At 54.8% G+C, this 23,993-nt stretch overlaps 1 protein-coding gene across 1 annotated transcript in view; it reads left to right on the forward strand.

The window, feature by feature from the left end:
- Positions 1-23,791, forward strand: part of CPT1A (carnitine palmitoyltransferase 1A) — a 58,794-nt gene extending 35,003 nt beyond the window's left edge. Inside the window, exons 10-19 of the mRNA XM_066383803.1 lie at positions 1,042-1,237; positions 4,915-5,103; positions 5,855-5,960; positions 8,840-8,956; positions 10,258-10,422; positions 17,344-17,478; positions 19,078-19,230; positions 19,870-19,983; positions 21,267-21,359; positions 21,713-23,791. Coding sequence (XP_066239900.1) covers positions 1,042-1,237; positions 4,915-5,103; positions 5,855-5,960; positions 8,840-8,956; positions 10,258-10,422; positions 17,344-17,478; positions 19,078-19,230; positions 19,870-19,983; positions 21,267-21,359; positions 21,713-21,799 — 1,355 coding nt within the window. The 3' untranslated portion in view covers positions 21,800-23,791. The remainder of the gene's footprint in view (positions 1-1,041; positions 1,238-4,914; positions 5,104-5,854; positions 5,961-8,839; positions 8,957-10,257; positions 10,423-17,343; positions 17,479-19,077; positions 19,231-19,869; positions 19,984-21,266; positions 21,360-21,712) is intronic.
- The last annotated feature ends 202 nt before the right edge of the window (positions 23,792-23,993 follow it).

Raw genomic sequence — 23,993 nt, forward strand, 5'->3', positions numbered from 1 at the left:
AAGTGGCGCCTGACCTGTGGTGGTGCAGTGGATAAAGTGTTGACCTGGAAATGCTGAGGTTGCTGGTTCAAAACCCTGGGCTTGCCTGGTCAAGGCACATATGGCAGTTGATGCTTCCAGCTCCTCCCCCTCTGTCTCTCTCTCTCTCCTCTCTAAAAATGAATAAATTAAAAAAAAAAGTCCACAGAACAAAGAATAGTTATATTTTGCTTGACCTGTGGTGGCGCAGTGGATAAAGCTTCGACCTGGAACGCTGAGGTCGCTGGTTCAAAACCCTGGGCTTGCCTGGTCAAGGCACATATGGGAGTTGATGCTTTCTTCTCCTCCGTTCTCTCTCTCTCTCTCTTTCTCTCTCTCTCTCCTCTCTAAAATGAATAAATAAATAAAGTTTAAAAAAAAAAAAGATCTTTGTTTGTGCCTGACCTGTGGTGGCGCAGTGGATAAAGTGTCGACCTGGAAACTGAGGTTGCCAGTTCGAAACCCTGGGCTTGCCTGGTCAAGACACATATGGGAGTCGATGCTTCCTGCTCCTCCTTTCTGTCTGTCTGTCTGTCTGTCTGTCTCTAAAATGAATAAATAAAAAAAATTAAAAAAAAGTGGCAGGAATGTGCCCCACCATAACCAAGCCCATGTAAGATGAGCCCACAGCTGACACACTCACTGGTGGGAACCTGAGAGCTTTTCCCCTAAGACCAGGCACGAGATACCATCTCTTAAATCCCTGCACATCCGTAGGAGGGACGCGGCTGCCAGCCCCATTTCGCAGATGAGAAAGGGAGGCTTAGAAAGGGTTAAAATCACTGGTGTGCCCAGTCTGTGAGGGGCGCAGCAGAGCCTGGAAGTCAGGCCTGTGGGGCCGCAGAGCGCTGGGCTCCGACCCTGTCCCTCACCCGCTACAGACAGAGCAGGGGACGCGTGAGCCAGGGGGTCACGCAGGGTGAGGAGCTGGGGCCCCAGGGAGGCCGGGGGACTCTGTCCCCCTCCGCTGACCTGTGCTTGGGGATTTGTGTCTCGCCCGTGCCCCGCCCGTGCCCCGCCCAGACACCATCCAGCACATGAGAGACAGCAAGCACATCGTCGTCTTCCACAAGGGACGCTACTTCAAGGTCTGGCTGTACCACGACGGCCGGCTGCTGCTGCCCCGGGAGATCGAGCAGCAGATGCAGAGGATTCTGGACGACCCGTCGGAGCCGCAGCCCGGCGAGGCCAAGCTGGCGGCCCTCACCGCGGGGGAGAGGTGTGTGCTCCTGTGCAGTGGCTGTGTCCAGGCCGTGGGTGTGTGCTCCTGCGACAGTGGCTGTGTCCAGGCCGTGGGTGTGTGCTCCTGTGCAGTGGCTGTGTCCAGGCCGTGGGTGTGTGCTCCTATGCAGTGGCTGTGTCCAGGCCGTGGGTGTGTGCTCCTGTGCAGTGGCTGTGTCCAGGCTGTGGGTGTGTGCTCCTGTGCAGTGGCTGTGTCCAGGCCGTGGGTGTGTGCTCCTGTGCAGTGGCTGTGTCCAGGCTGTGGGTGTGTGCTCCTGTGCAGTGGCTGTGTCCAGGCCGTGGGTGTGTGCTCCTGCGACAGTGGCTGTGTCCAGGCCGTGGGTGTGTGCTCCTGTGCAGTGGCTGTGTCCAGGCCGTGGGTGTGTGCTCCTGCGACAGTGGCTGTGTCCAGGCCGTGGGTGTGTGCTCCTGTGCAGTGGCTGTGTCCAGGCCGTGGGTGTGTGCTCCTGCGACAGTGGCTGTGTCCAGGCCGTGGGTGTGTGCTCCTGTGCAGTGGCTGTGTCCAGGCCGTGGGTGTGTGCTCCTGCGACAGTGGCTGTGTCCAGGCCGTGGGTGTGTGCTCCTGCGACAGTGGCTGTGTCCAGGCCGTGGGTGTGTGCTCCTGTGCAGTGGCTGTGTCCAGGCCGTGGGTGTGTGCTCCTGCGACAGTGGCTGTGTCCAGGCCGTGGGTGTGTGCTCCTGTGCAGTGGCTGTGTCCAGGCTGTGGGTGTGTGCTCCTGCGACAGTGGCTGTGTCCAGGCTGTGGGTGTGTGCTCCTGTGCAGTGGCTGTGTCCAGGCTGTGGGTGTGTGCTCCTGCGACAGTGGCTGTGTCCAGGCCGTGGGTGTGTGCTCCTGTGCAGTGGCTGTGTCCAGGCCGTGGGTGTGTGCTCCTGCGACAGTGGCTGTGTCCAGGCCGTGGGTGTGTGCTCCTGTGCAGTGGCTGTGTCCAGGCCGTGGGTGTGTGCTCCTGCGACAGTGGCTGTGTCCAGGCTGTGGGTGTGTGCTCCTGCGACAGTGGCTGTGTCCAGGCCGTGGGTGTGTGCTCCTGTGCAGTGGCTGTGTCCAGGCCGTGAGTGTGTGCTCCTGTGCAGTGGCTGTGTCCAGGCCGTGGGTGTGTGCTCCTGCGACAGTGGCTGTGTCCAGGCTGTGGGTGTGTGCTCCTGTGCAGTGGCTGTGTCCAGGCCGTGGGTGTGTGCTCCTGTGCAGTGGCTGTGTCCAGGCTGTGGGTGTGTGCTCCTGCGACAGTGGCTGTGTCCAGGCCGTGAGTGTGTGCTCCTGTGCAGTGGCTGTGTCCAGGCCGTGGGTGTGTGCTCCTGCGACAGTGGCTGTGTCCAGGCTGTGGGTGTGTGCTCCTGTGCAGTGGCTGTGTCCAGGCCGTGGGTGTGTGCTCCTGTGCAGTGGCTGTGTCCAGGCTGTGGGTGTGTGCTCCTGCGACAGTGGCTGTGTCCAGGCTGTGGGTGTGTGCTCCTGCGACAGTGGCTGTGTCCAGGCTGTGGGTGTGTGCTCCTGCGACAGTGGCTGTGTCCAGGCTGTGGGTGTGTGCTCCTGCGACAGTGGCTGTGTCCAGGCTGTGGGTGTGTGCTCCTGTGCAGTGGCTGTGTCCAGGCCGTGGGTGTGTGCTCCTGTGCAGTGGCTGTGTCCAGGCTGTGGGTGTGTGCTCCTGCGACAGTGGCTGTGTCCAGGCTGTGGGTGTGTGCTCCTGTGCAGTGGCTGTGTCCAGGCCGTGGGTGTGTGCTCCTGTGCAGTGGCTGTGTCCAGGCTGTGGGTGTGTGCTCCTGCGACAGTGGCTGTGTCCAGGCTGTGGGTGTGTGCTCCTGCGACAGTGGCTGTGTCCAGGCCGTGGGTGTGTGCTCCTGTGCAGTGGCTGTGTCCAGGCTGTGGGTGTGTGCTCCTGCGACAGTGGCTGTGTCCAGGCTGTGGGTGTGTGCTCCTGCGACAGTGGCTGTGTCCAGGCCGTGGGTGTGTGCTCCTGCGACAGTGGCTGTGTCCAGGCCGTGGGTGTGTGCTCCTGTGCAGTGGCTGTGTCCAGGCCGTGGGTGTGTGCTCCTGTGCAGTGGCTGTGTCCAGGCTGTGGGTGTGTGCTCCTGCGACAGTGGCTGTGTCCAGGCCGTGGGTGTGTGCTCCTGTGCAGTGGCTGTGTCCAGGCCGTGGGTGTGTGCTCCTGTGCAGTGGCTGTGTCCAGGCCGTGGGTGTGTGCTCCTGTGCAGTGGCTGTGTCCAGGCCGTGGGTGTGTGCTCCTGTGCAGTGGCTGTGTCCAGGCCGTGGGTGTGTGCTCCTGTGCAGTGGCTGTGTCCAGGCTGTGGGTGTGTGCTCCTGTGCAGTGGCTGTGTCCAGGCCGTGGGTGTGTGCTCCTGTGCAGTGGCTGTGTCCAGGCCGTGGGTGTGTGCTCCTGCGACAGTGGCTGTGTCCAGGCCGTGGGTGTGTGCTCCTGTGCAGTGGCTGTGTCCAGGCCGTGGGTGTGTGCTCCTGTGACGGTGGCTGTGTCCAGGCCGTGGGTGTGTGCTCCTGTGACGGTGGCTGTGTCCAGGCCGTGGGGGCACCTCGGGGCTCTCTCCCTGCCCCTTTGGCGAGGAGGCGTGTCCGCAGCCTGTGGGGGGGCGACTCCAGAGAGGCACCGGAGCCCGCAGTGGTTCCGTTTCTTTCCAAGGTAGCAGGTCCCAGCCCGCCCTTGGGTCACCTTGGCTGCCTCTGTGGGGGACAGGCAGGCGTGTGTGCGTGCACGTGTGTGCGTGGTGTGTGCGTGCACGTGTGTGCGTGCACGTGTGTGTGTGCGCCTGTGCACGCAGGTGTCAGGCCACGTGACGGACAGAGAGGCTTTTTCACGGGGCTGCTTCCTGTTTACTGTAGGAAACAGATTAAGTTCAAGCAAGGCCTGTGTTAGGGTTCACTTCCTGCCTTGTTTACAGATCGCTCAGAGCCCTTGTTTGCCTGAGGACTTGGCTGGTAGGTGCTCAGAACCCGTCTCAGCCCCGGCTCGGACATGTCTGGGGCTGGAGGGTCTGTTTGGGGTGTGTGGGGGTGGGGGTCACTGTCCTGTGCGTGATAGGGTGATGGACAGCGTCCCTGGCCCTAACCACTGGATGCCAGCGGCAGCCCCCTTGTGCCAAGCGAAGCTGTCTTTAGACTTCGCCTCGTGTCGCTGAGGGGGACCGTGCCATCCCTGCTTGAGAACCCCCAGGTACAGCAACGTGGCATCTGTTAGGAGCGAGGTGGGATGGAGAAGAGCTCCCGAATCCGCCTCCTGGTTGTTCTTCATTGCGATGTCCCTCGTCATGCGATGTCCCTCGTGGCGGGATGTCCTGTGTTGTTCATAGCGTGGACTTGGGCCGGCTGGCCTGGGTTTGAATCCCTTCCTTCCACAAAGTAGCTGGAACTTCCTCCCTGTGCCTCAGTTTACTCATCTGAAAGATGGGTGTGGCGTGGCAGTGTGGATCAGTGAGCGGTCCGTGGAAGGGGGCGTGGAGCAGGGCTGGACACCGGGGAGTGCTCACAGGCCCTGGCCGTGACGCCCGCTGCCATACCTTGGTCAGGGCTGTCCGAAAACGCGGGCTTTCCTGAAGTTCCTAAAAACCCATGTGTAAACCATGAAAAACGATGTCATTTGAAACACCATGCGCACAGCGACGTCGTCACCCAGCTGCTCCCGGCTTACCTGTGCGGGCTCCTCCCTGCAGGGTGCCCTGGGCCCGGTGCCGCCAAGCCTATTTTGGACGTGGGAAGAACAAGCAATCTCTAGACGCCGTGGAAAAGGCCGCGTTCTTCGTGACGTTGGACGAAACTGAGCAGGGATTTGAAAAGGAGGACCCGGTGAGGTCGATGGACAGCTACGCCAAGTCTCTGCTGCACGGCAGGTGTTACGACAGGTACCGTCCTCACCTGTGGACGTAAAGGGAGTGTTGTGTGCGGCTGACCCCAGCCTCCGGCATCTGTACCCTTCAGGCGTAAGCCTAGTGTCACAATGTAACTTTGAATGTCCTTCTCGTCACCCACACTGTCTCTGGCCTGTCTGTCTCTCTCGTGCGCATGCATGCGCACGCACACACACAGGTAAAGCAGCATATTTGAGACTCTTGCCCTGTGCACGACCACCTCCGTTTGGAGATGCTAGTGAGGCGTGGCTGCCAGCGACCCAGGAGGGAGGAGGTGGCGGAGGGGGCCTCACCCGGAGGTCGGCTCTGGGCCTGTGACAGTTCTGTGGCAGTTCCCTCCCCCCCCCGCCCCCTCCCCGGAGCTGCCCCTTCCTTACCTGTAAAGGCAGGTGGGGGTGCAGGCACACGGAGCCTCCCATCTCTCCACAGTTGCCTATGCGCCCATGTTGGTTATCCTAAAACGTCCTGTGCTCCTTCTGGTCTCCCCAGGACACAAGTGCTCATCGTTGGCTCTGGACCAGAGAAGGACGAGTGACTTAGAGTCCTACATGTGCCTTTATTTTCATGCCACAGAGAGTGGTTGACCTCCTCCACGAACTGTCCCGGGAGGCTGGGTGCAAAGTCAGCCGGCCCCTCCAGAATGAAACGGTGTTAGGGCTTTTGTTTATCTTTGTCTCTTTAAACATTGAAGTTCCATAAACGTGTTTTCTTTTTTTTTTTGGTTTGTTTGTTTGTTTCCGTATAGGTGGTTTGACAAGTCCTTCACATTTATTGTCTTCAAAAACGGGAAAATGGGCATGAATGCGGAGCATTCCTGGGCTGACGCGCCCATCGTTGGGCACCTCTGGGAGGTGAGTGTCCGCAGGTTTAACTCGAGTGAGGAGGTCGCTGTTGGACATCCACAATCCCCCGAGTGAGTGTCACGTTGTGATCTTTGTCTGACTACCTGGGAAGAGTCTTCAGCAGCTATTGCTACGGTGCATCAAGTTAAATCATTAACCTGGTGCTCTGTGTCTGAAAATTAATTCTTAAAAATTATCAAGTTACTTAAAAGCCACCACACCCAGCTTTTAAAAATAAACTGTGGGGATTGGCCCTGCTGCCCTTTTAAACTTTTAAACATTCATTTCTCTCTGAACTATTTGAACTGTTTGATGTTTGGCGTGAAAATTGACTAAAGGTCTTGTTTTCTCCACTCCCCTGTCGGGCTCTTGTTTGAAGAAGTTGCTAAACTCTGGGATCAGTGGTGGACTTGACCCAAAATTCTGTATTCTTTTGGTTTGGTGAGACTTTTTTTTTTTTTTTGAGACAGAGACAGAGAGAGGGGCAGATAGGGATAGACAGACAGGAAGGGAGAGAGATGAAAAGCATCAATTCTTCATTGTGGCTTTTTAGTTGTTCATTGATTGCTTTCTCTATGTGCCTTGCCTGGGGGGGCTACAGCAGAGTGAGTGACCCCTTGCTCAAGCCAGCGATCATGGGGTCATCATATCTATGATCCCATGCTCAAGCCAGCAACCCCCGCACTCAAGCCGATGACCTTGGGGTTTCAAACCTGGGTCCTCTGAACCCCAGTCTGATGCTCTATTCACTGCGCCACCGCCTGGGCAGGCTGGTTTGGTGAAACTTGAAGTAACTGTCAGAGCAACGGCCCCTTCGAGAGTCACACCAAATGCTAAGACTGTATTTTTACAGTCTTTTATTTTGCCAGTGCTCTAATAAATGGAGTGGAATAAAATGACCCAAAGCCACTACATGTCGGGGGGGGGGGGGACATGTTTCCGTGAGCGCAGGCCGATTCCCTCACCGTCCCTCCCAGGGCGTGGAGCCCTGGTGAAATCGCACAGTAGACGTACCGAAGACACCTTGATACCTTTTACTTCATTCTTTTTTCTTGAAATTTCTTTGAAGGCTTTGGCTCTGGACTTTTTTCATTTTTATAAGACTGTGTCTGTCAGTTTTTACTCCTGGAGCGACAGAGATCGCAGGGCCTACCCTGCTTTCTTTGACGGGTCCTTTGCACGTGCTCTCTCCTCATTGCAGAGCGCCCTCCTCTTCCCCCGCCACCGGCCCCTCAGCTTGCCTCACCTCTTCTCAGTGTCCCTGTCCCCCAGCCCTCTCTCAAGACTCGGTTCAGAGCCCCTGTGATCCCTTCCTTGACTTCTCTTGACTATATTTTTTTTTTCCCAAACGTTTATTTGTTGATTTTAATGAAAGAGGAAGGGAGATAGAGAGGAGCATACTCCTGCATGTGCCCTGCCCAGGGATCAAACCGGCAGCCTCTGTGCTTCGGGACGGTGCTCCTGACCAACCCAGCTCTCTGGCCAGGGCTCTCTCCACTTTTTGACTGCTATAAGCAGGGCTTCTGTGAACGTTTGTGTACAAGGTTTTTTTTTTGCTTTTTTTTTTTGTTGTTTTTTGGGTTTTTTTTTTTTTTTTTTTACAGAGACAGGGAGTGAGTCAAAGAGAGGGATAGACAGGGACAGACAGACAGGAACAGAGAGAGATGAGAAACATCAATCATTAGTTTTCCATTGCTCATTGCAACACCTTAGTTGTTCATTGATTGCTTTCTCATATGTGCCTTGACCGCGGGCCTTCAGCAGACCGAGTAACCCCTTGCTGGAGCCAGTGACATTGGGTTCAAGCTGGTGGGCTTTTGCTCAAACCAGATGAGCCCGTGCTGGCCTGACCTGTGATGGCGCAGTGGATAAAGCGTCGACCTGGAAATGCTGAGGTCGCCGGTTCGAAACCCCGGGCTTGCCTGGTCAAGGCACATATGGGAGTTGATGCTTCCTGCTCCTCCCCCCTTCTCTCTCTCTCTCCTTTCTAAAATGAAAAAAACACAAAAACAAAACAGATAAGCCCGTGCTCAAGCTGGTGACCTCGGGGTCTCGAACCTGGGTCCTCTGCATCCCAGTCCGACACTTTATCCGCTGTGCCACCGCCTGGTCAGGCTGTGTACAAGTTTTATGTGAACATATGTTTTCTTTGCTCTTGAGTGGAAACCTAGGATTGGCCTTGCTGGTCCTGTGGCCTTGGTTCAGTTGTTGAGGAAGGGCAGAAATTCTTGTCCGTTTTGTGTACCATTCAGGCACTGGTGCTCAGAGAGGCTCTGGCCCGTAGTAGGTGCTCAGTAAACACCGTTGAATAAACAGTGAAAAGACGGTCATCACAGCTGCCCTCGGCTCTTGGCCACTGAGGAGGGTCACTTCGAACAAGTTGCTTCACCTCGTCTCTTATTTATACAGAAGACCTTACAGTCTAGATGTAAATATTCAGTAGGGTGGCTCCCAAGACCCCTGGCCCACAGCTGGGACCCCGAAGGAGGCTCCGAGCGGCCCCGGGTCTGGAGTGCTATGATGCTGTCTGCGGGGTGGTGGCTCTGGGAAGTCCAGCCATCGGCTGCCGGGCGCCTCCAGGTCTCCCCTGGGCTCTAGCGCGGAGACGAGAACGGTCTGACCTGTGCAGCGCTCCTGACGTGTTCACCACGCTGTAAACCCCTCTCGCTCGCTGTGGGGCAGTCTTAACACTGTCTCTACCTGTGCAGCGCTCCTGACATGTTCACCACGCTGTAAACCCCTCTCGCTCGCTGTGGGGCAGTCTTAACACTGTCTCTACCGAGAACAAGGATTTGTCTACTTGGGGAGGACAGATACGTTTTATGTGACACCACGAACCACAGTGTCGCCTGACTTCCCACATATGTCCTTTTTTTCCCCCCCAACAGTATGTCATGGCCACTGACAGCTTTCAGCTGGGCTATTTGGAGGACGGACACTGTAAAGGGGACCTCAACCCGAACATCCCTTACCCCACCCGGCTACAGTGGGACATCCCGGAGGAAGTAAGTTCAAGCGGTCGCACGGGAGGGTTATTCCGCTTGGGTGGGAGTTTGTCCAGCCAAGTGTTCGCGGCTCAGTTGAAGACCTAGGAGACTGAAATGTGTCCGCCTGAGGGGTTTTTGCTGGGACCAGGGAGTGGCTCCAGGTCCAGCTCCTGTTGTCTTGGAAACCCGGGTGAATATTTCTTCTTCCATTTGAGCCTCTCAGCTAAGATTGTTGGTGAGGTTTCCGGCTCAGCCTGAGCGGCAGGTCCCAGGGAAGAGGTGAAGAGCAGATTCACTCCCTTTAGAGTTGAAATACCCGACAAGGCACTCATGTTTCATTTTTGTCTCTCCTAAAGCTTCTCAGAGAGAGTAACCCATTCTGTACAAGCCCTTCCGGGAAGGGATTTCAGGGTCGGCAGTACTAAATCCTAGCTCGTCTAATCCAAGGGGGAGTTCCTAGGGCCCAAGAAGCAATTTTCAGTGCAGAAAACACTGTGTCCGGTGCTTCAGCCTCACACAATGGTGTCTTGATGCCCTGCGTCCCCTTTCTCTTGGAGAGTTACTGCCCCGCTGACTGGCTTTTCCCACTTAGTGACCCTTAGTTGATTCTTCCACATTATTTCATGGCTTGAAGGAATGGTCTTTTTTTTAATTTTTTTTTTTTAATTTAAGTGAGAGGTGGGGAGATAGACTCCCACATACATTGTAACCGGGATCCACCTGGCGACCCTTGTCTGGAGCCGATGCTCAAATCATCCAAGCTATTTTTAGCGCCTGAGGTAGAGGCTCCATAGAACCATTCTCAGTGCCCAGGGCTGACACACTTGAATCAATCGAGCCATGGCTGTGGGAGGGGAAGAGAGAGGGGAAGGGAGAGGGTTGGAGAAGCAGATGTTTGCTTCTGTGTGCCCTGACCCAGAATTCACACCCAGGACTTCCACCCACCAGGGTGACGTTCTACCACTGAGCAAACTGGCCAGGGCCCCATTCTTTTCCTAAAATTGGTTCCACGCTCACCGCTGTGTCATAACGGATTTTATAAAACAAGCCCATGGCTTTGGGGATGGCTGTGGGGGTCCCATCAGGAACCAGACAGCCCCGTGTCCCTCCCACCTGTGTTCCTCCTGCATGGGGGCCGCACTGGTCCTCCCGGAGGGCAGGTGCCATGTTGCAGATGCACTGCTGCCCCTGGATAGAATCTTTCTGAAAAGAAGCAAAAAACCCCCCAAAAACGTGCTGTTTGTGTGTGAGCTGCAGTGCAGGTGGGCATGCGGGTCAGCCCTCCCCCACCGGGAACCCTCTCTCTCCTTGTCCCCCAGTGTCAGGAGGTGATAGAGACGTCCCTCGCCAGCGCCAACCTCCTGGCCAATGACGTGGACTTCCATTCTTTTCCATTCGACACTTTTGGGAAAGGGCTGATCAAGAAGTGCCGCACGAGCCCCGACGCCTTTGTGCAGCTGGCCCTGCAGCTGGCGCACTACAAGGTGAGGCTCAGACCCCTGTGTGCCACCCGGCCGTCCTGTCCGGTCCGCGGGGTGGGGGCGTGGCCGAGCACGGATGCTGTCTGCGCGGGTTGGGGGCGTGGCCGAGCGCGGACGCTGTCGGGCTGTGTCCTGGTCCGCGCAGGACAGGGAGCATCCGGGATGGGGGCAGAGCGAGAGCTCATGGCTCTGCAAAGGGGAGACTTCAACTTGAAAATCAGCCCTGACTGCTAGGGTTTGGTCAAGCAGAAATATATACTTCGGGCAAATGACGTGGTGTCTCTGATCTTTGACACGGACTAAATTTGCTCATGAGTGTGTGTGTGTGTGTGTGTGTGTGTGTGTGTGTGTGTGTGTGTGTGGATAGTATTGATTTTAGAGAGGCAGAGAGAGAGAAGCACTGATTTGTTGTTCCACTTAATTGATGCATTCATTGGTTGATTCTTGTATGTGTTCTGACTAGGGTTGAACCCACAAACTTGACATACTAGGACAACACTCTAAACAACTTCTGGTGCCTGGCCAGGGCCTCCTTACTCATGATTATAAGTGCAGAGAACCTAAGAAACTCTATCAGTGAATAGACTCACTGTACCAGTACAAGAAAAGTGTTACCACTGGCAACAGCTTATACCAGTGGCTGGACAAAGGTGTGGTTAATAGTCAACCCGATAATAGACGAGAGAAGAAGCGAGTCATTGCGACAGATGCTAAAAAGGCATTCAGAATATGACATATGAAAAAGAAAACAAACAAAACGATCACATCCTTTCCCGGGAACTTTCAGTCCCAGCATGAACGTGACTATTTTCTCCTCGTGGCAGATGCCAGCGTGTGCCAGCTGCCAGCACCTGGCCTGACGGGTGAGGAAGGGGAGGCGGCCCCATGGAAACGGGACCAGGCTGCCCGCGGCAGCTCCGCTGTTCCCCAGGGTCACTCCCGGGTGCAGCGCGGACAAAGCGCACAAACACACGAAGGCGCTCGGACCGGGAGGGGAGGCCGTGACGGGGGAAGAAAGACTCGATGCTGCGGAGAGGAGTCTCCCCTGTGCCCGCGTTCCGGGCGAACACGGGCACCCGAAGGTGCAGTTAGGAAAGAAGCTGGAGGGGTCGGGCTTCAGGTTCCCCGGGGAGAGTGGACAGGTGAGGATAACCGCGGACATCCTGAGAGAGAAAAGGGGTCAGGTGGACACGGGGCAGGACGGCGTGCAGACTCTCAAAGCCTAACACACAGAACTCGGGAGAGTGTAGTAATTCACACGTAGTACGGCCGGGTGGTTCCGTGACGGAGGGTATGATGATGAGTATAGTAATTACCACGTAGGACGGCCAGGGTGGTTCCGTGACGTAGGGTATGATGATGAGTATAGTAATTACCACGTAGGACGGCCAGGGTGGTTCCGTGACGTAGGGTATGATGATGAGTATAGTAATTCACACATAGTATGGCCGGGATGGTTCCGTGACGTAGGGTATGATGATGAGTATAGTAATTACCACGTAGTACGGCCGGATGGTTCCGTGACATAGGGTATGATGAGTATAGTAATTCACACGTAGTACAGCCAGGGTGGTTCCGTGACGGAGGGTATGATGATGAGTATAGTAATTAACACGTACTACGGCCGGGTGGTTCCGTGACGTAGGGTATGATGAGTATAGTAATTAACACGTAGTACGGCCGGGTGGTTCTGTGACGTAGGGTATGATGAGTATAGTAATTAACACGTAGTACGGCCGGGATGGTTCCGTGACGTAGGGTATGATGATGAGTATAGTAATTACCACGTAGTACGGCCGGATGGTTCCGTGACATAGGGTATGATAAATATAGTAATTCACACGTAGGATGGCCAGGGTGGTTCCGTGACGTAGGGTATGATAAGGGGGGCGGTTAACCTCAACGGGTGGGGGTGGGGGCGATGGCTTGGTTAGTAAATGGGGTTGGAAAGAGCACCTCGGGGGTTCCACCTGGGGTGGGGGGGCATCAACAGCCCAATAGAGAAACGAAGCCAGAGCAGGAATTGGTGCCCCACAGGAGCAGAGAGCTGGGAGTGGTCAGTGGTGTGCACGGAAAGCCCAGCCTTGCTGATAATCCAGCCAGCACGACTCACATAGTTCTACTTGGAGAACAGTGTCCTTTAAGGACAGTTGTGCCCTGCTGTAAAATATTTGAAACAATTGAAAAGGTTATCAGTATGAAACTTTTAAAATTAGGATCTTTTTCATTTTTATACAGTGGAACATGGTATAACTATTAAATGATGTCTGTGGTATACTCTGTGAAAACACAGTCATAGAACAGTATGTGAGACACCCCCCACCACCACCAGTTTAGCTCAGTTGGTTAAAGCATCGGCCTGATAGGCCAAGTCTGAGAATCCGATCCCCCTGCCACCACCCCCCTTCCCATCAGGGCACATACAAGACTCAACCAGGGAATGCATGATCCTGACTGGGACCCACCTGGCAAACCCACTAGGGGGCAAAGCTCTGCCCATCTGGGGCTGCTGCTCCATTGCTCAGCAACCAAGCTCTCCTTAGCTCCTCAGGCGGAGGCCATGGAGCCATCCTCAGTGCCCAGGGCCAACTCACTTCAATTGAGCCATGGCTGTAGGAGTGGCTACAGAGAGAGAGAAAGAGAGAAAGAAGTGAGAGGGGGAGGGGTGGAGAATCAGATGGGGGCTTCTGTGTGCCCTGACTGGGAATCAAACCCAGGACATCCATGCACTCTACCACTGTGCCAACTGGCCAGAGCCAATCGTTATTGTCTTTAAGAACTCAAGTTACTTGGCCCTGGCTGGTTGGCTCAGTGGTAGAGCGTCGGCCTGGCGTGCAGGAGTCCTAGGTTCGATTCCCGGCCAGGGCACACAGGAGAGGCGCCCATCTGCTTCTCCACCCCTCCCCCTCTCCTTCCTCTCTGTCTCTCTCTTCCCCTCCCGCAGCGGAGGCTCCAGTGGAGCGGAGATGGCCCGGGCGCTGGGGATGGCTCTGTGGCCTCTGCCTCAGGCGCTGGAATGGCTCTGGATGCAGCAGAGCGACGCCCCAGAGGGGCAGAGCATCGCCCCCTGGTGGGCATGCTGGGTGGATCCCGGTCGGGCGCATGCGGGAATCTGTCTGTCTGACTGCCTCCCCGTTTCCAGCTTCGGAAAAATGCAAAAAAATTTAAAAAAAAACACACAAAAAAAACTCAACTTACTTGATAAAAGTTAAGGCTTACTTGTTTTAAGAACCCAAGCCCTTATACCTCCAGCTAGAAATAATCAGGATTTCATTCTGTGTCCCTCCCTTAACATCAGTTTTACAGTGATCTATTGACAATGTAAATGAGATCCATCCATTCTAAACTTCTTCTTTTTTTTTTTTTTACAGAGACAGAAAGAGTCAGAGTGAGGGATAGACAGGGACAGACAGACAGGAATGGAGAGATGAGAAGCATCAATCATTAGTTTTTCGTTGCACATTGCGACACCTTAGTTGTTCATCAATTGCTTTCTCATATGTGCCTTGACCGCAGGCCTTCAGCAGACCGAGCAACCCCTTGCTGGAGCCAGTGACCTTGGGTCCAAGCTGGTGAATTTTTGCTCAAACCAGATGAGCCCGCGCTCAAACTGGCAACCACGGGGTCTCGAACCTGGGCCTTCTGCATCCCAGTCCGACGCTCTATCCACTGCGCCACCACTTGGTCAGGCACCATTCTAAACTTCTTAATGTGTGCTGTGTTGAGCACCAGCTCTGTTAGGCACAGGGCTCTCTGTGGAGCGAAGGTTCAGATTCGCGTTTGCCCAGCTTGGAGCGGCAGGACCTCCCTGTGGCTTGGCGTCAGTCTGGGTACCCTGCCTGGTTCTGGAGTCTGCCCTGGACTCCTGAACCTCCTCGGCACCTGGACCCCTGGCAGTTTGGGAAAGCCTTGGGGACCCCTTCCTAGAATACTGTTAATAAAGTATAAAAGGAAAGACACAGGGTTACAAAGGGTAACCAGTTAGTTAAAATGCAGATGTCAAAATAATCAACATAAATTTGTGATGCGTTAAATATAATTCTTTATGCCCTTGATTTTAAGTAGCGGGCCTCGTAACTGTTGTGACAACTGTAATTTGATGTGAAAATAGCTGTGATTTTCTATGCAAAGTCACATCCACTGCTCATAAATACAGTGGTTTGTTGCCTGTGCGTCTAAAGGCAATATTTCAGTTTGATGTTAGGGGAAATTAAAATGTTTATATTTTTCCTTTCGAAATTCACACCTTCCCAAGGTTAAGTAACCATTGACCCGGTCCCTGACTACCCTCTCAACTTTCTCTAATACCACTTTGGGCCTCATTCACTCTTGGTTTTTTTTGGCACACTGCCCTTCTTGCAGCACTTGAATGTAGAAGACCCATTCCTACCACGGGGCCTTTGCACTTGCTCTCCACTGGCCGTGGCTGTCTCCCCATTTGGGGTGTGGTTGCCTAGGTCTCTGTTCACAGTGCCACCATCTCCTGTTTGAAATAGCCGCCACTCATCACTCTCTTCACTAACCAGCATCATTTCTATCCAGTGTGCCTGTCACCCACTACATGACACCGTGTCCATCTCTTCTGCCAGACAGTTTGTTCCTTAAGGAACAGCCTTGTTTGCGACCGTACCTCCAGTGCCAGGAATGTGCCAGCCACAGAGGAAGAGGTGTTGCCTGAATGAAGCCACCGGGCAGCAGTCATGATTTCAGTTTGTAGCATCTGCTTCCTGCTTGTAGGTCCTACTTGTTTTTCATTAGGAAATCAGGGGGTGGAGATGTCCCCTGCCTGCATGGTTGGCCTCAGGGCAGTAGTCCAGTGTGTGACAGGTCTGTGTTTGCATGCCACGTGTGCTAATGTCCTTGTAGACGTTGTTGTTTTCATACTGCTCGCTAGACACCGGAGGTGCTTTGGCAGTGGCTAGCGGCCGCCTTTCCCGACGGCGGCCGGTAGGGCAGGTTGAGTCGGGGCTGCGGGCGTGACGGGCTTGGCTCTGCGGGGGCGTCTGAACACACTAATATTCTGTGCATTTGCCAAGAGGTTTTCAGATGGTCCTTTTTCCAGGTGTGGAAGTTGTGCATGGTTGTGCTGACCATTGATGCCATTCAGGTTTGAAGTTGGAAAGTTGACAGCCAGTAAATCCTTTCCTCCTGTGTCCCCCGTTAGCCTTTGTTAAACGACTAAACTGCCAAATGTAGACTTGGCCCTCTTCCCCTCTTTCCCTCCACTTTTCCTACGTTGCTTCATCAAGACCCCCTGGAAAACCCCTGTAATGAGGGGCCTGGAGGAAGCTCTCAGAAAGGCATATCCAAGGATGAGCCGGGACCCCGCTTACCGTGGACCGCAGGGTGGAGTGAGAACCCCCGTGGACCCCATCCAAGGGAAATTTAGTGACTGGTGTATTAGGGACGAGTTCTGGGAGCTGGTGTTCTTTGTTGGGGACACGGTGGCAGCCTCCAGTGTGGACCCCAGAGGCTGGGGCGCAGTCCCAGTGAGCTTGCTGCAGACTCTGCCCCCCCCCATGCCTGCTCACTGATCCGCTTTACGTGCAGGACCCGTGGGAATGGCGGATGTCCCGGCAGCCCTAGCAGCCGTGGGGAGAGGAAGAGCCCACAGGGCGGCTCCCGGTCTGGACTGCACACCGGGAAGTTGGCACCCTCACCTGGGTGTCCCAGGGCATGCTCTGTCACCCTGTGGTCACCAGGGCCTGTGCCAGGGTACACCTGAAAGCCTGGGGTGTTGTCAGAAATCATTTGGATCCACAAACTGCCACTTCCTAGTTTCCTGTCCATGTTGGGAACCCTCTCGTCCCTGAGCCGCCCCGGTGGCCACGGGCGCCCAGCCGGGCCGATTGCAAGTAATTTCCTTGCACGGTGTGTGTGTGTGTGGATGTCATGTGCTCCTGAGCCTGTCTCTGTCCTCCACTTCCTGCTGCTTCTCTCTGAGCCCTTGCTGGGCTGTCATCACAGGACCCCCCGGACCCAGCTCTTCTGCCTGCCGTTCCTGTCTGTCCCCTCCCTCGTCCCGGGGCCGATCACAGCCTTCACCCACCTTGCCCGTGGATTTCCCCCCGGCCCTGACCTCGGCCCAGTGGCCCCAAGCACAGCAGCGCCGCCCCAGTTCAGTCCAGCTCTCTGCCTGCTTCGTCCCGCCCCCGAGAATAAGCTGGCATGGCGGAGAAAACTCCGAGCCCCTGGTGAGCAGTGGCTCTGCGACCCCCGGGCAACCCACTCTCTGTGCCCCTGAAGCCTGGTTCACACCCACGCAGACTGCCAGCACCCCCTCCCATCCCGACTCTCGGCAGGCGACCTCCCTGCTGCTCCCCACGGCCTCTGCCAGGCCCCCAGCTGTCCCCTCCTGTCCAAGGGGGGCCGTCCCTGTGTCAGGCTCTGGCTCCCTGCCCTCCTCCTGCTCACGGGCAGTCCTGTGACTCCTCCCCCCTCTCACAGCACCAGTGTCTCTACTGGGAAGTCTCACCATCATTCAGATATGGCGGGATATCTCCTGCCAGCACCTCGCATCGTCTCTCAGTAACTTCAGACTTGTTTGCATGCGGACCTGCGTGTCATGGGTTTGTTCCGTAACTGCTTGCGCTCGGGTAGGTGTGTGAGACTCGGGAAATTGTGCCGTGGCATCAGCTGTCTTTGGGCGTGGAACCCTGGGTTGTCCAGGAACGGACAGCGAACACCCCTCCCCCCCCCCCCGCCCCTAAAGCTAACGACGTCTCCATCTGCCTGCCGCACCACCCTGTATAAAAACCGACGGCGCCTCGAAACCAAAGTGGACGACGGGTTCCACGTTTCCTCGCTGACCTGACCCCAAAGCGGACGACGGGGTCCGCGTTTCCTCGCTGACCTGACCCCGGCCCCTTCTCGTGCGTTCGGCTTCTCGGCACGCCTTGTATGAAAACCCCTTTTCTCTCCCAGGACATGGGCAAGTTCTGCCTCACGTACGAGGCCTCCATGACCCGGCTTTTCCGAGAGGGGCGGACGGAGACCGTGCGCTCCTGCACCTCTGAGGCGACCAGCTTTGTGCTGGCCATGGCGGACCCCTCCCAGACGGTAAGGAGAGCAGCGTTCGCCGTGCTTTTCGGAGGAGGACTCCCCAGGGCCTCTCTGATGACGCCCTGTGCGTCCCTGCTTCTCCAGGGACCACGTGGTCCCTGTTTCCTCTCCTCTCCCCCTCTCAGGGGGACAGGAAGCGTTACCAGGGAACCGGTCGGGATGCACACGGAGAGGGTGACAGGTGACGTTTGCGGTGGCCCCCTGCCGTTCCGTAATGTCTCCAGATGGGGTTATGCGCCCTGAGAGTTTTCCATTAGCAGGGCGCCCCACGGATGAACAGGGCGTTGGGGTTCGGTGCTTCGGGACCTCAGGACAGTATGAGCAGTTGGTGTCTGTGAGGAAAGGGTGACCGTCCCACAGGAGCCTCTGGGGGTGACTGCAGCCCCTACGCAGCAGGGTCAGGCTCCGGGCTCCCTGTACAGCGCTGCCTTTGCACAGCCTGGCGGTAGCCTGCGGCGTATTACCAGTTCATTTCTGTAGGTAAAGGGACAGAGATGCAGATGAGTTCAACCTGGATTGGCCTGACCCATATCGTGGAGGCTGACGCTGAGGCCCGGGAGAAACACTCCAGGACTCTGCTCTGCTGGGGGGGCTGGGGGGGGGCACTTTGTTCTGCAGAGGCTTCTGTTCTGTGGGAAGGACGCGTGGGTATCATGACAGATTGCTCAGATGACCAGGTCTGGGGTGGGTGGGTGGGTCACAGCCTGGGCGGACCTTCACTCATCCTGTGATTGGCCTGACTTAGCCCAGAGGAGCCTGGAGCGGTCTTTTCAGATCAGACATGGAGGCTCAGAGCACTGTTCTGGCGGAATTGTTAGACCTCTTTGGGGGAATACTGACGACCCGCAATGAGGTTACAGACAGAACTTCATTTCCAGAGGAGGGAACTGGAACCTCGAGCTTCCCTGCCTACTTGCTGTTAAACCTGAAATTAAAGGTCAAAGGGGGAGGCGGCTGGCATTTATTTGGGGTCACAGAAGAATAGCTCTACGGGAAGCGCGATTTCAGGCGAGAGCCCAAATAATAGTGTTCTGGTGGTAGACAAAGGCGAGGGGTGTTTACGAGAAAGGGAAGGGACGGTGACATCCACAGAAGGAAGGCGTCACTGTTGGTCCCAGATAACGTCAGAGTGATGCCGGTTCTAAAGGATGCTTTTCATTTTTGGTCTGGGAGGGTAGCCATCATATTTGCTTTCTTGTTATCTTTGCAAACATTTCTTGGGAGCGCAGTGTTGCTTTTAGTCTCAGCCCTGAGGTTATTTTGCCCAGTTTGAACACTTCCAAGGTTGGAGGCCTGAGCTATGCAGGCAGTTCCCCCGGGGAGGGCAGCTCTGACTCTATAGGAGGGTGTTCCGTTTGTTACTATTTCTGCATTAGTGATCACGTGTGTGCAAAAGGTATAATCCCGCCAGGCAGGCTGCACACAGGCCCCCCCCCCCCAAAAAAAAGTGCTCCTCGGACAACCTGGGGAGGGGACAGTCAGCTGGTGGGGTCACTGGGGAGGTCACCTTGACAGTTTCTCCCAGACGACCCCAGTCACCTGACTTTCAGTGCCTCGTGGGACCCCACCCCGAAACGCCCACCCTTTGCTCTTCAGAGTGAGCAGAGACTCAAGTTGTTCAGGATCGCCTCCGAGAAGCACCAGCACCTGTACCGCCTGGCGATGACGGGCTCTGGGATCGACCGCCACCTCTTCTGCCTCTACGTGGTGTCCAAGTATCTGGCCGTCGAGTCCCCCTTCCTGAAGGAGGTAGGTCCCGGCTGCCGGGGGCAAACCCACTCAGGCTCGCTGGCCGAACCGGGGACTCAGCAAAGCAGTGGACCGGCGTCCTGCCCTGGGGCTGGCGTGGCACAACCGGCCTCGGGGCTGAGCGCGCTGTGGTTCCGGGGCTGCGTGTCTCCCCCCTCGCAGCCCTCTGCTGTGGTCGCTCCGGGCGCGCGATCACCCCCCCAGCATAGACGATAGTGAAATGTTCTAAAATCATGAAGATGTGACCGGCTCCCGGGGTTGACTGCCTTTCTTGCTCATAGAGTGTCTTTTATGTTAAGTTTATAGAACAGCATTTCTGGGAATGGCAGCATTGAAGGAAGAGCTTGAACTCTTTCTGAAAATTAGCAGCTGATACCAGTCCGCCCCAGCAGCCCGCGGCCTCCGTTACGAATCTGAATGTATCCGCCACCTTTTTCTACCGGAGACGCCGGTAGCCGGCCTGGCCTCTCCAGCCCGGTGTCCTCACCTGAGCGCTCCACCCACTCTCGGCGGGGTGCTGCCACCCAGCAGTCCAAAACCGCGCAGGCCTATTCTCGCCTCCCACTGGGGCCCCTCGGGGACAGGACGGATGGGGTTGAGAAACGTGCCCTTGGAACACTTCCCTGTGTTACTCCCCAGGTCCTGTCCGAGCCTTGGAGGTTATCGACCAGCCAGACCCCTCAGCAGCAGGTGGAGTTGTTTAATTTGGACAGGAATCCGGAGTACGTGTCCAGCGGAGGGGGCTTCGGGCCGGTAAGTGAAGGTGCCTCTGTGCACGCGGACAGGCCAGTCCTGGGGCTGGGGTGGCCCGTCCCCCACCGCTTTGGGCCCATCGGAGTCCGGAGTGCCAGAAAGGAATTCCTACTGGTTATTAATACAGGGGGGGTTCCCCCACACACACACAAATAGGAGTTTTTACCTGACACCATTAAAAGTCTAAATTTTACTTTAATTTTTTAATTGATTGTTTTAGAGAGAGAGAGGAAGGGGAAGAGAGAGACACTGATTTGTTGTTCCACTTATTTATGCGTCCGTTGGTTGATTCTTGTATGCGCCCTGACAGGGGGATCGAACCCACAGACTTGATGTGTCAATTGACATTATAAACAACTGAGCTACCCCACCGGGGCGAAGGGCTGAATTTGAAAGAGATCCTTGGCCTGCGGGCTCACGTCCATCAGCTGTTCACCTTCAGCACCTGTCTCGTCCCCAAGTAGCGTTTTCAGAACCTTCTCCGTGAGGCTCCATGAGTCCCAGTTCAGACCGGGGCTTCTCCAGCATTTTGACTTTTGTAACAAAGGCGTCAGGGAGCAGATACGTAGACCAGTGGGTATTTTCCATGCCTTTTCCAGTGCTCTCTGGAATCAGTTTATGGACCACTTCTTTTGAGTCATTTGTCTGCACCTCCTGGGCCTGCTGGTGCTGAGCAGAAGAGGTCTCCCAAGCCTGATGGTTAGGGTTTTTGTTGTTTTTTGTAAAAGCAAGACAATAGACGAAGCCAATAGCCACCGGCAGCCTTGCCGTCAGCAGGAGCTTCAGCTGCGGCCTGCCGTTTTTGATCCTGGAGCGTGGTTTGCCCCTGGCAAGACCCATGCCCTGGGACTCCGCCAGGCAGTCGGTGCCCGGAACGTCCTCAGTCGTTAGCGGGAATTTTCCAAATGCAGCTTCATTGTGCTGCCGATCGGCGAGGCTCCCCTCAAACACGGCCCCTGAGACCGTCTGAGGCGACTTGGTCCCTCGAGTCCTCGTCACTAGTGCTTTTCCGATCTTCCTGACACTGAAGGTGGCTGGTGCCTTTACACCCATTTTCTTTTTTAAGAGAATGGGCGCGCCGCGCTCTTCTGGGCTCCTGTTTTGCTCCGCTCCGTGAAGCGCTCGTTCTCGCCGACCGACCGGCTGCCGGGGGGCTGCTCAGGGAGCCAGAGGGCGGTTGCAGCAGGCGCTGGCCGCGGTTTGGATTCGGAGCGTCAGAAAGAACCCCTTTACGCTTCATCTCATTTCCCGAGCTCAGACCTCAGCCTCACGTTGTCCTGCAGGTTGCCGACGACGGCTACGGCGTGTCCTACATCCTGGTGGGAGAGAGCCTCATCAACTTCCACATATCCTCCAAGTTCTCCAGCCCCGAGACGGTGAGGACCGCCCCCCAAAGACAGGCTGTTTCTGTCGTTTGGCTTTTTTTCCTCTTTTCTTTTAAGGGGAGGATAATCTTCCTTTGACAGAAAATTCCAATGCACTTGGTTTGGATTTTTCTCTAATTAATTTTGAAATTCTCTTAACCTTGTTTTTAACGGAATTATCTTACTGGGTTACGTGGTTATATGGGCTTGTAGCAATGGTTTAAATCTCAGGGTTGGAGAGCCTGTGTAACTTTCAGACCCCGTGACATTGGAGGGTGGGCAGGGATTAGGTCACCTGGGAAAGAGGCTTAAATGTGGGGATTGCCACTTTATAACATGCTTCTTGTTCTGTTTTCAAACGGAAGGATTCTCATCGCTTTGGCAAGCACCTGAAACAAGCCATGACCGACATCATCGCTCTGTTTAGATTCGGCTCCAACTCCAAAAAGTAATGCCTGCGACAGTTGCCGGGAAAGAAAAGGAGCCCTTCTGATAAAAAACCAAATGAAAAATAGCTCTCACTCCTGATCGTAGCTCAGGATGAAAAATTGCTCTTTAAAAAACTCAGAAGTTGTCTTGCCATCAAGGGTTTGGTGAGTTTTTTTGTTTGTTTTCCTAGAACAGCAGTCTCTACCACGCGATGTATAACCCTCCTCCTCTGAGGCAGTCCTGCCCTGGGGACGGTGTCAGGAAATGCCCCTGAAAGTCTCTGCATCAACTTGTGTTTATTGAAGGATTAAAATACTGTCGCGCTCACTAAAGAATCAGTAGGGTTGTGACTTCACCCGTGTTGGAAATGGGTCACAGTTCCTTGATGGCAACCCAGTACCTGGCACTTATGGGCGTTTAATTTTATCAGAGTAGTGTAAAATATTTGTTCCGTCCAGAGAGAAAAGCATTGTGTGAGTCGGAGAGGTCAACAGCTAATGGCTGACGCACCCGTAACGCGCTAACTGCAAACACTGTTGCTTTCGGAAACCGTTGTTTTGGTCTTGTGGGTATGTTTGCCTGTCTGTGTCAAGCACATAGTGTGCGCATCTTGTTTTCCTGACCTTGTGAGTGTTCAAAACCCAGTGCCTTAAACACGGGAGGCCCAAAATGGGAGACCGGATGAAAGGTTTATTTTGTCAAGTCTTTAGCTGAGGAATTAATTGTGGGTGTATTACTCCTTCCCAACTTACCGAGCGGATGACCCTCAATAGGCACTTTTCTGTGGTTCCCCTCCCCCTAGTAAGACTGGTTCCTTCACGAGGGCAGCTATCGGGGTGCCCCCGCACACTGCCTTCCTCTCGAGAGGGGGTGTGCATCAGAAACGGGGGGCGATGGATAAGGTGGTTTGATGTTATTGTCTGGACCATCCCCTGAACGATAAACTAGAATGGGTGCCTTGGCAGGACTGCTTACCCCGCGCTGGTGGCCAGCGGACTAGGACATTTGCACTTGAGAGAAGGGAAGAGGAACCCCCAAATGGTCAGGATAGGGTGGTGCAGGTGTGCCAGGCAGAGAGAGTCTAATCCCACCTGGCAAGAGAGGAGACCCACTGTTTCCCATGGGGATGCGGAACGGTGTGCCTGGTCATCTCGGTGACCGGCTGAGATGCCACAGGTGATGATGGGCGCTGGGTTCAACACAGCTGACCCTTCAGATCGGAGTGCCTTATGAAAAGAGGGTGCGTGACCAGAGCAGCAATTATGCACTGAATTGTCTTCGGTATTTAATGGAAGAAGAAAGGGTCCTGGAATGAAATATACCCCCGGTCTCTGGGCTGTCGTGACATGCTTAGCTGCCCGTTGAAACAAGAGAGTGTATTTATTTTGCTGACCACTTTGTCCTGGCCGGGCTGGCCTCAGTGAGAGTTCTACACTCGGGTCCCATGAAGGGTCTTGGCCACGGGCCTGTTTTATTTATGTCTGTGCTGTAATGTAAAAACCCCACCTGAAGGGGCCAGAGATTTTTTTTTTTCCCTTAAAAACAAGAAGAAATTAAAACAGAAAAGAACAGCTATCGGAAGAAATAAAAACCCTGTTCATCTGTGGTACCCTGTCCAGGTGTGGGGAGGCAGCCCGCTCTGCCCAGGCATCACTGACCACTGCCCCTGTGTCACCCGGCGTTCAAATGTACACGTGTTAGCACTCAAATATATTTGGGCTTATCTCTCAGGTTTTAAATATTTTTGCTAATCAGTGCCGTTGTCAATGCAATTTTTATATTCCTTAAGAGAAGGAAGAGGGGATTTTTACTGTTCATGTTGAAAGGAAGAGGTAAGAGTATTATGTATTTAATTTAATTTGGGACAAGCCATGGTCGTACCAGAGCTGTGGTTTGACTTTGTTATCTTGCACTGTCCGGCGCATGTAAATACAGTATGCTCTTTTTGGATGTAAATCTTAGAAATGCAGTATGAATGTTACCATTAATAAAAACATTAATCCCAGTCCCCAGTATTTGTTGCTGTCTCTGTAGTTGTGTTAATAAGTAAGGTATACGTCAGGTACCAAGCTCAGGCACTTGGGACGAAGGTGAGAAACCAAGAGAGGCAGAAAAGGCCTGGAGTGGGCAGAGTGGACATCACCGGATTCGTGCCCTGGCTGAGAAGGGAGGTTGCAAAGCTGGGCTGTGGGTTTTCACTCTACATCCATTAACTCA

This window comes from Saccopteryx leptura, chromosome 1 (genome assembly GCF_036850995.1).
Source record: "Saccopteryx leptura isolate mSacLep1 chromosome 1, mSacLep1_pri_phased_curated, whole genome shotgun sequence".
In the NCBI taxonomy this organism is placed as follows: Eukaryota; Metazoa; Chordata; class Mammalia; order Chiroptera; family Emballonuridae; genus Saccopteryx; species Saccopteryx leptura.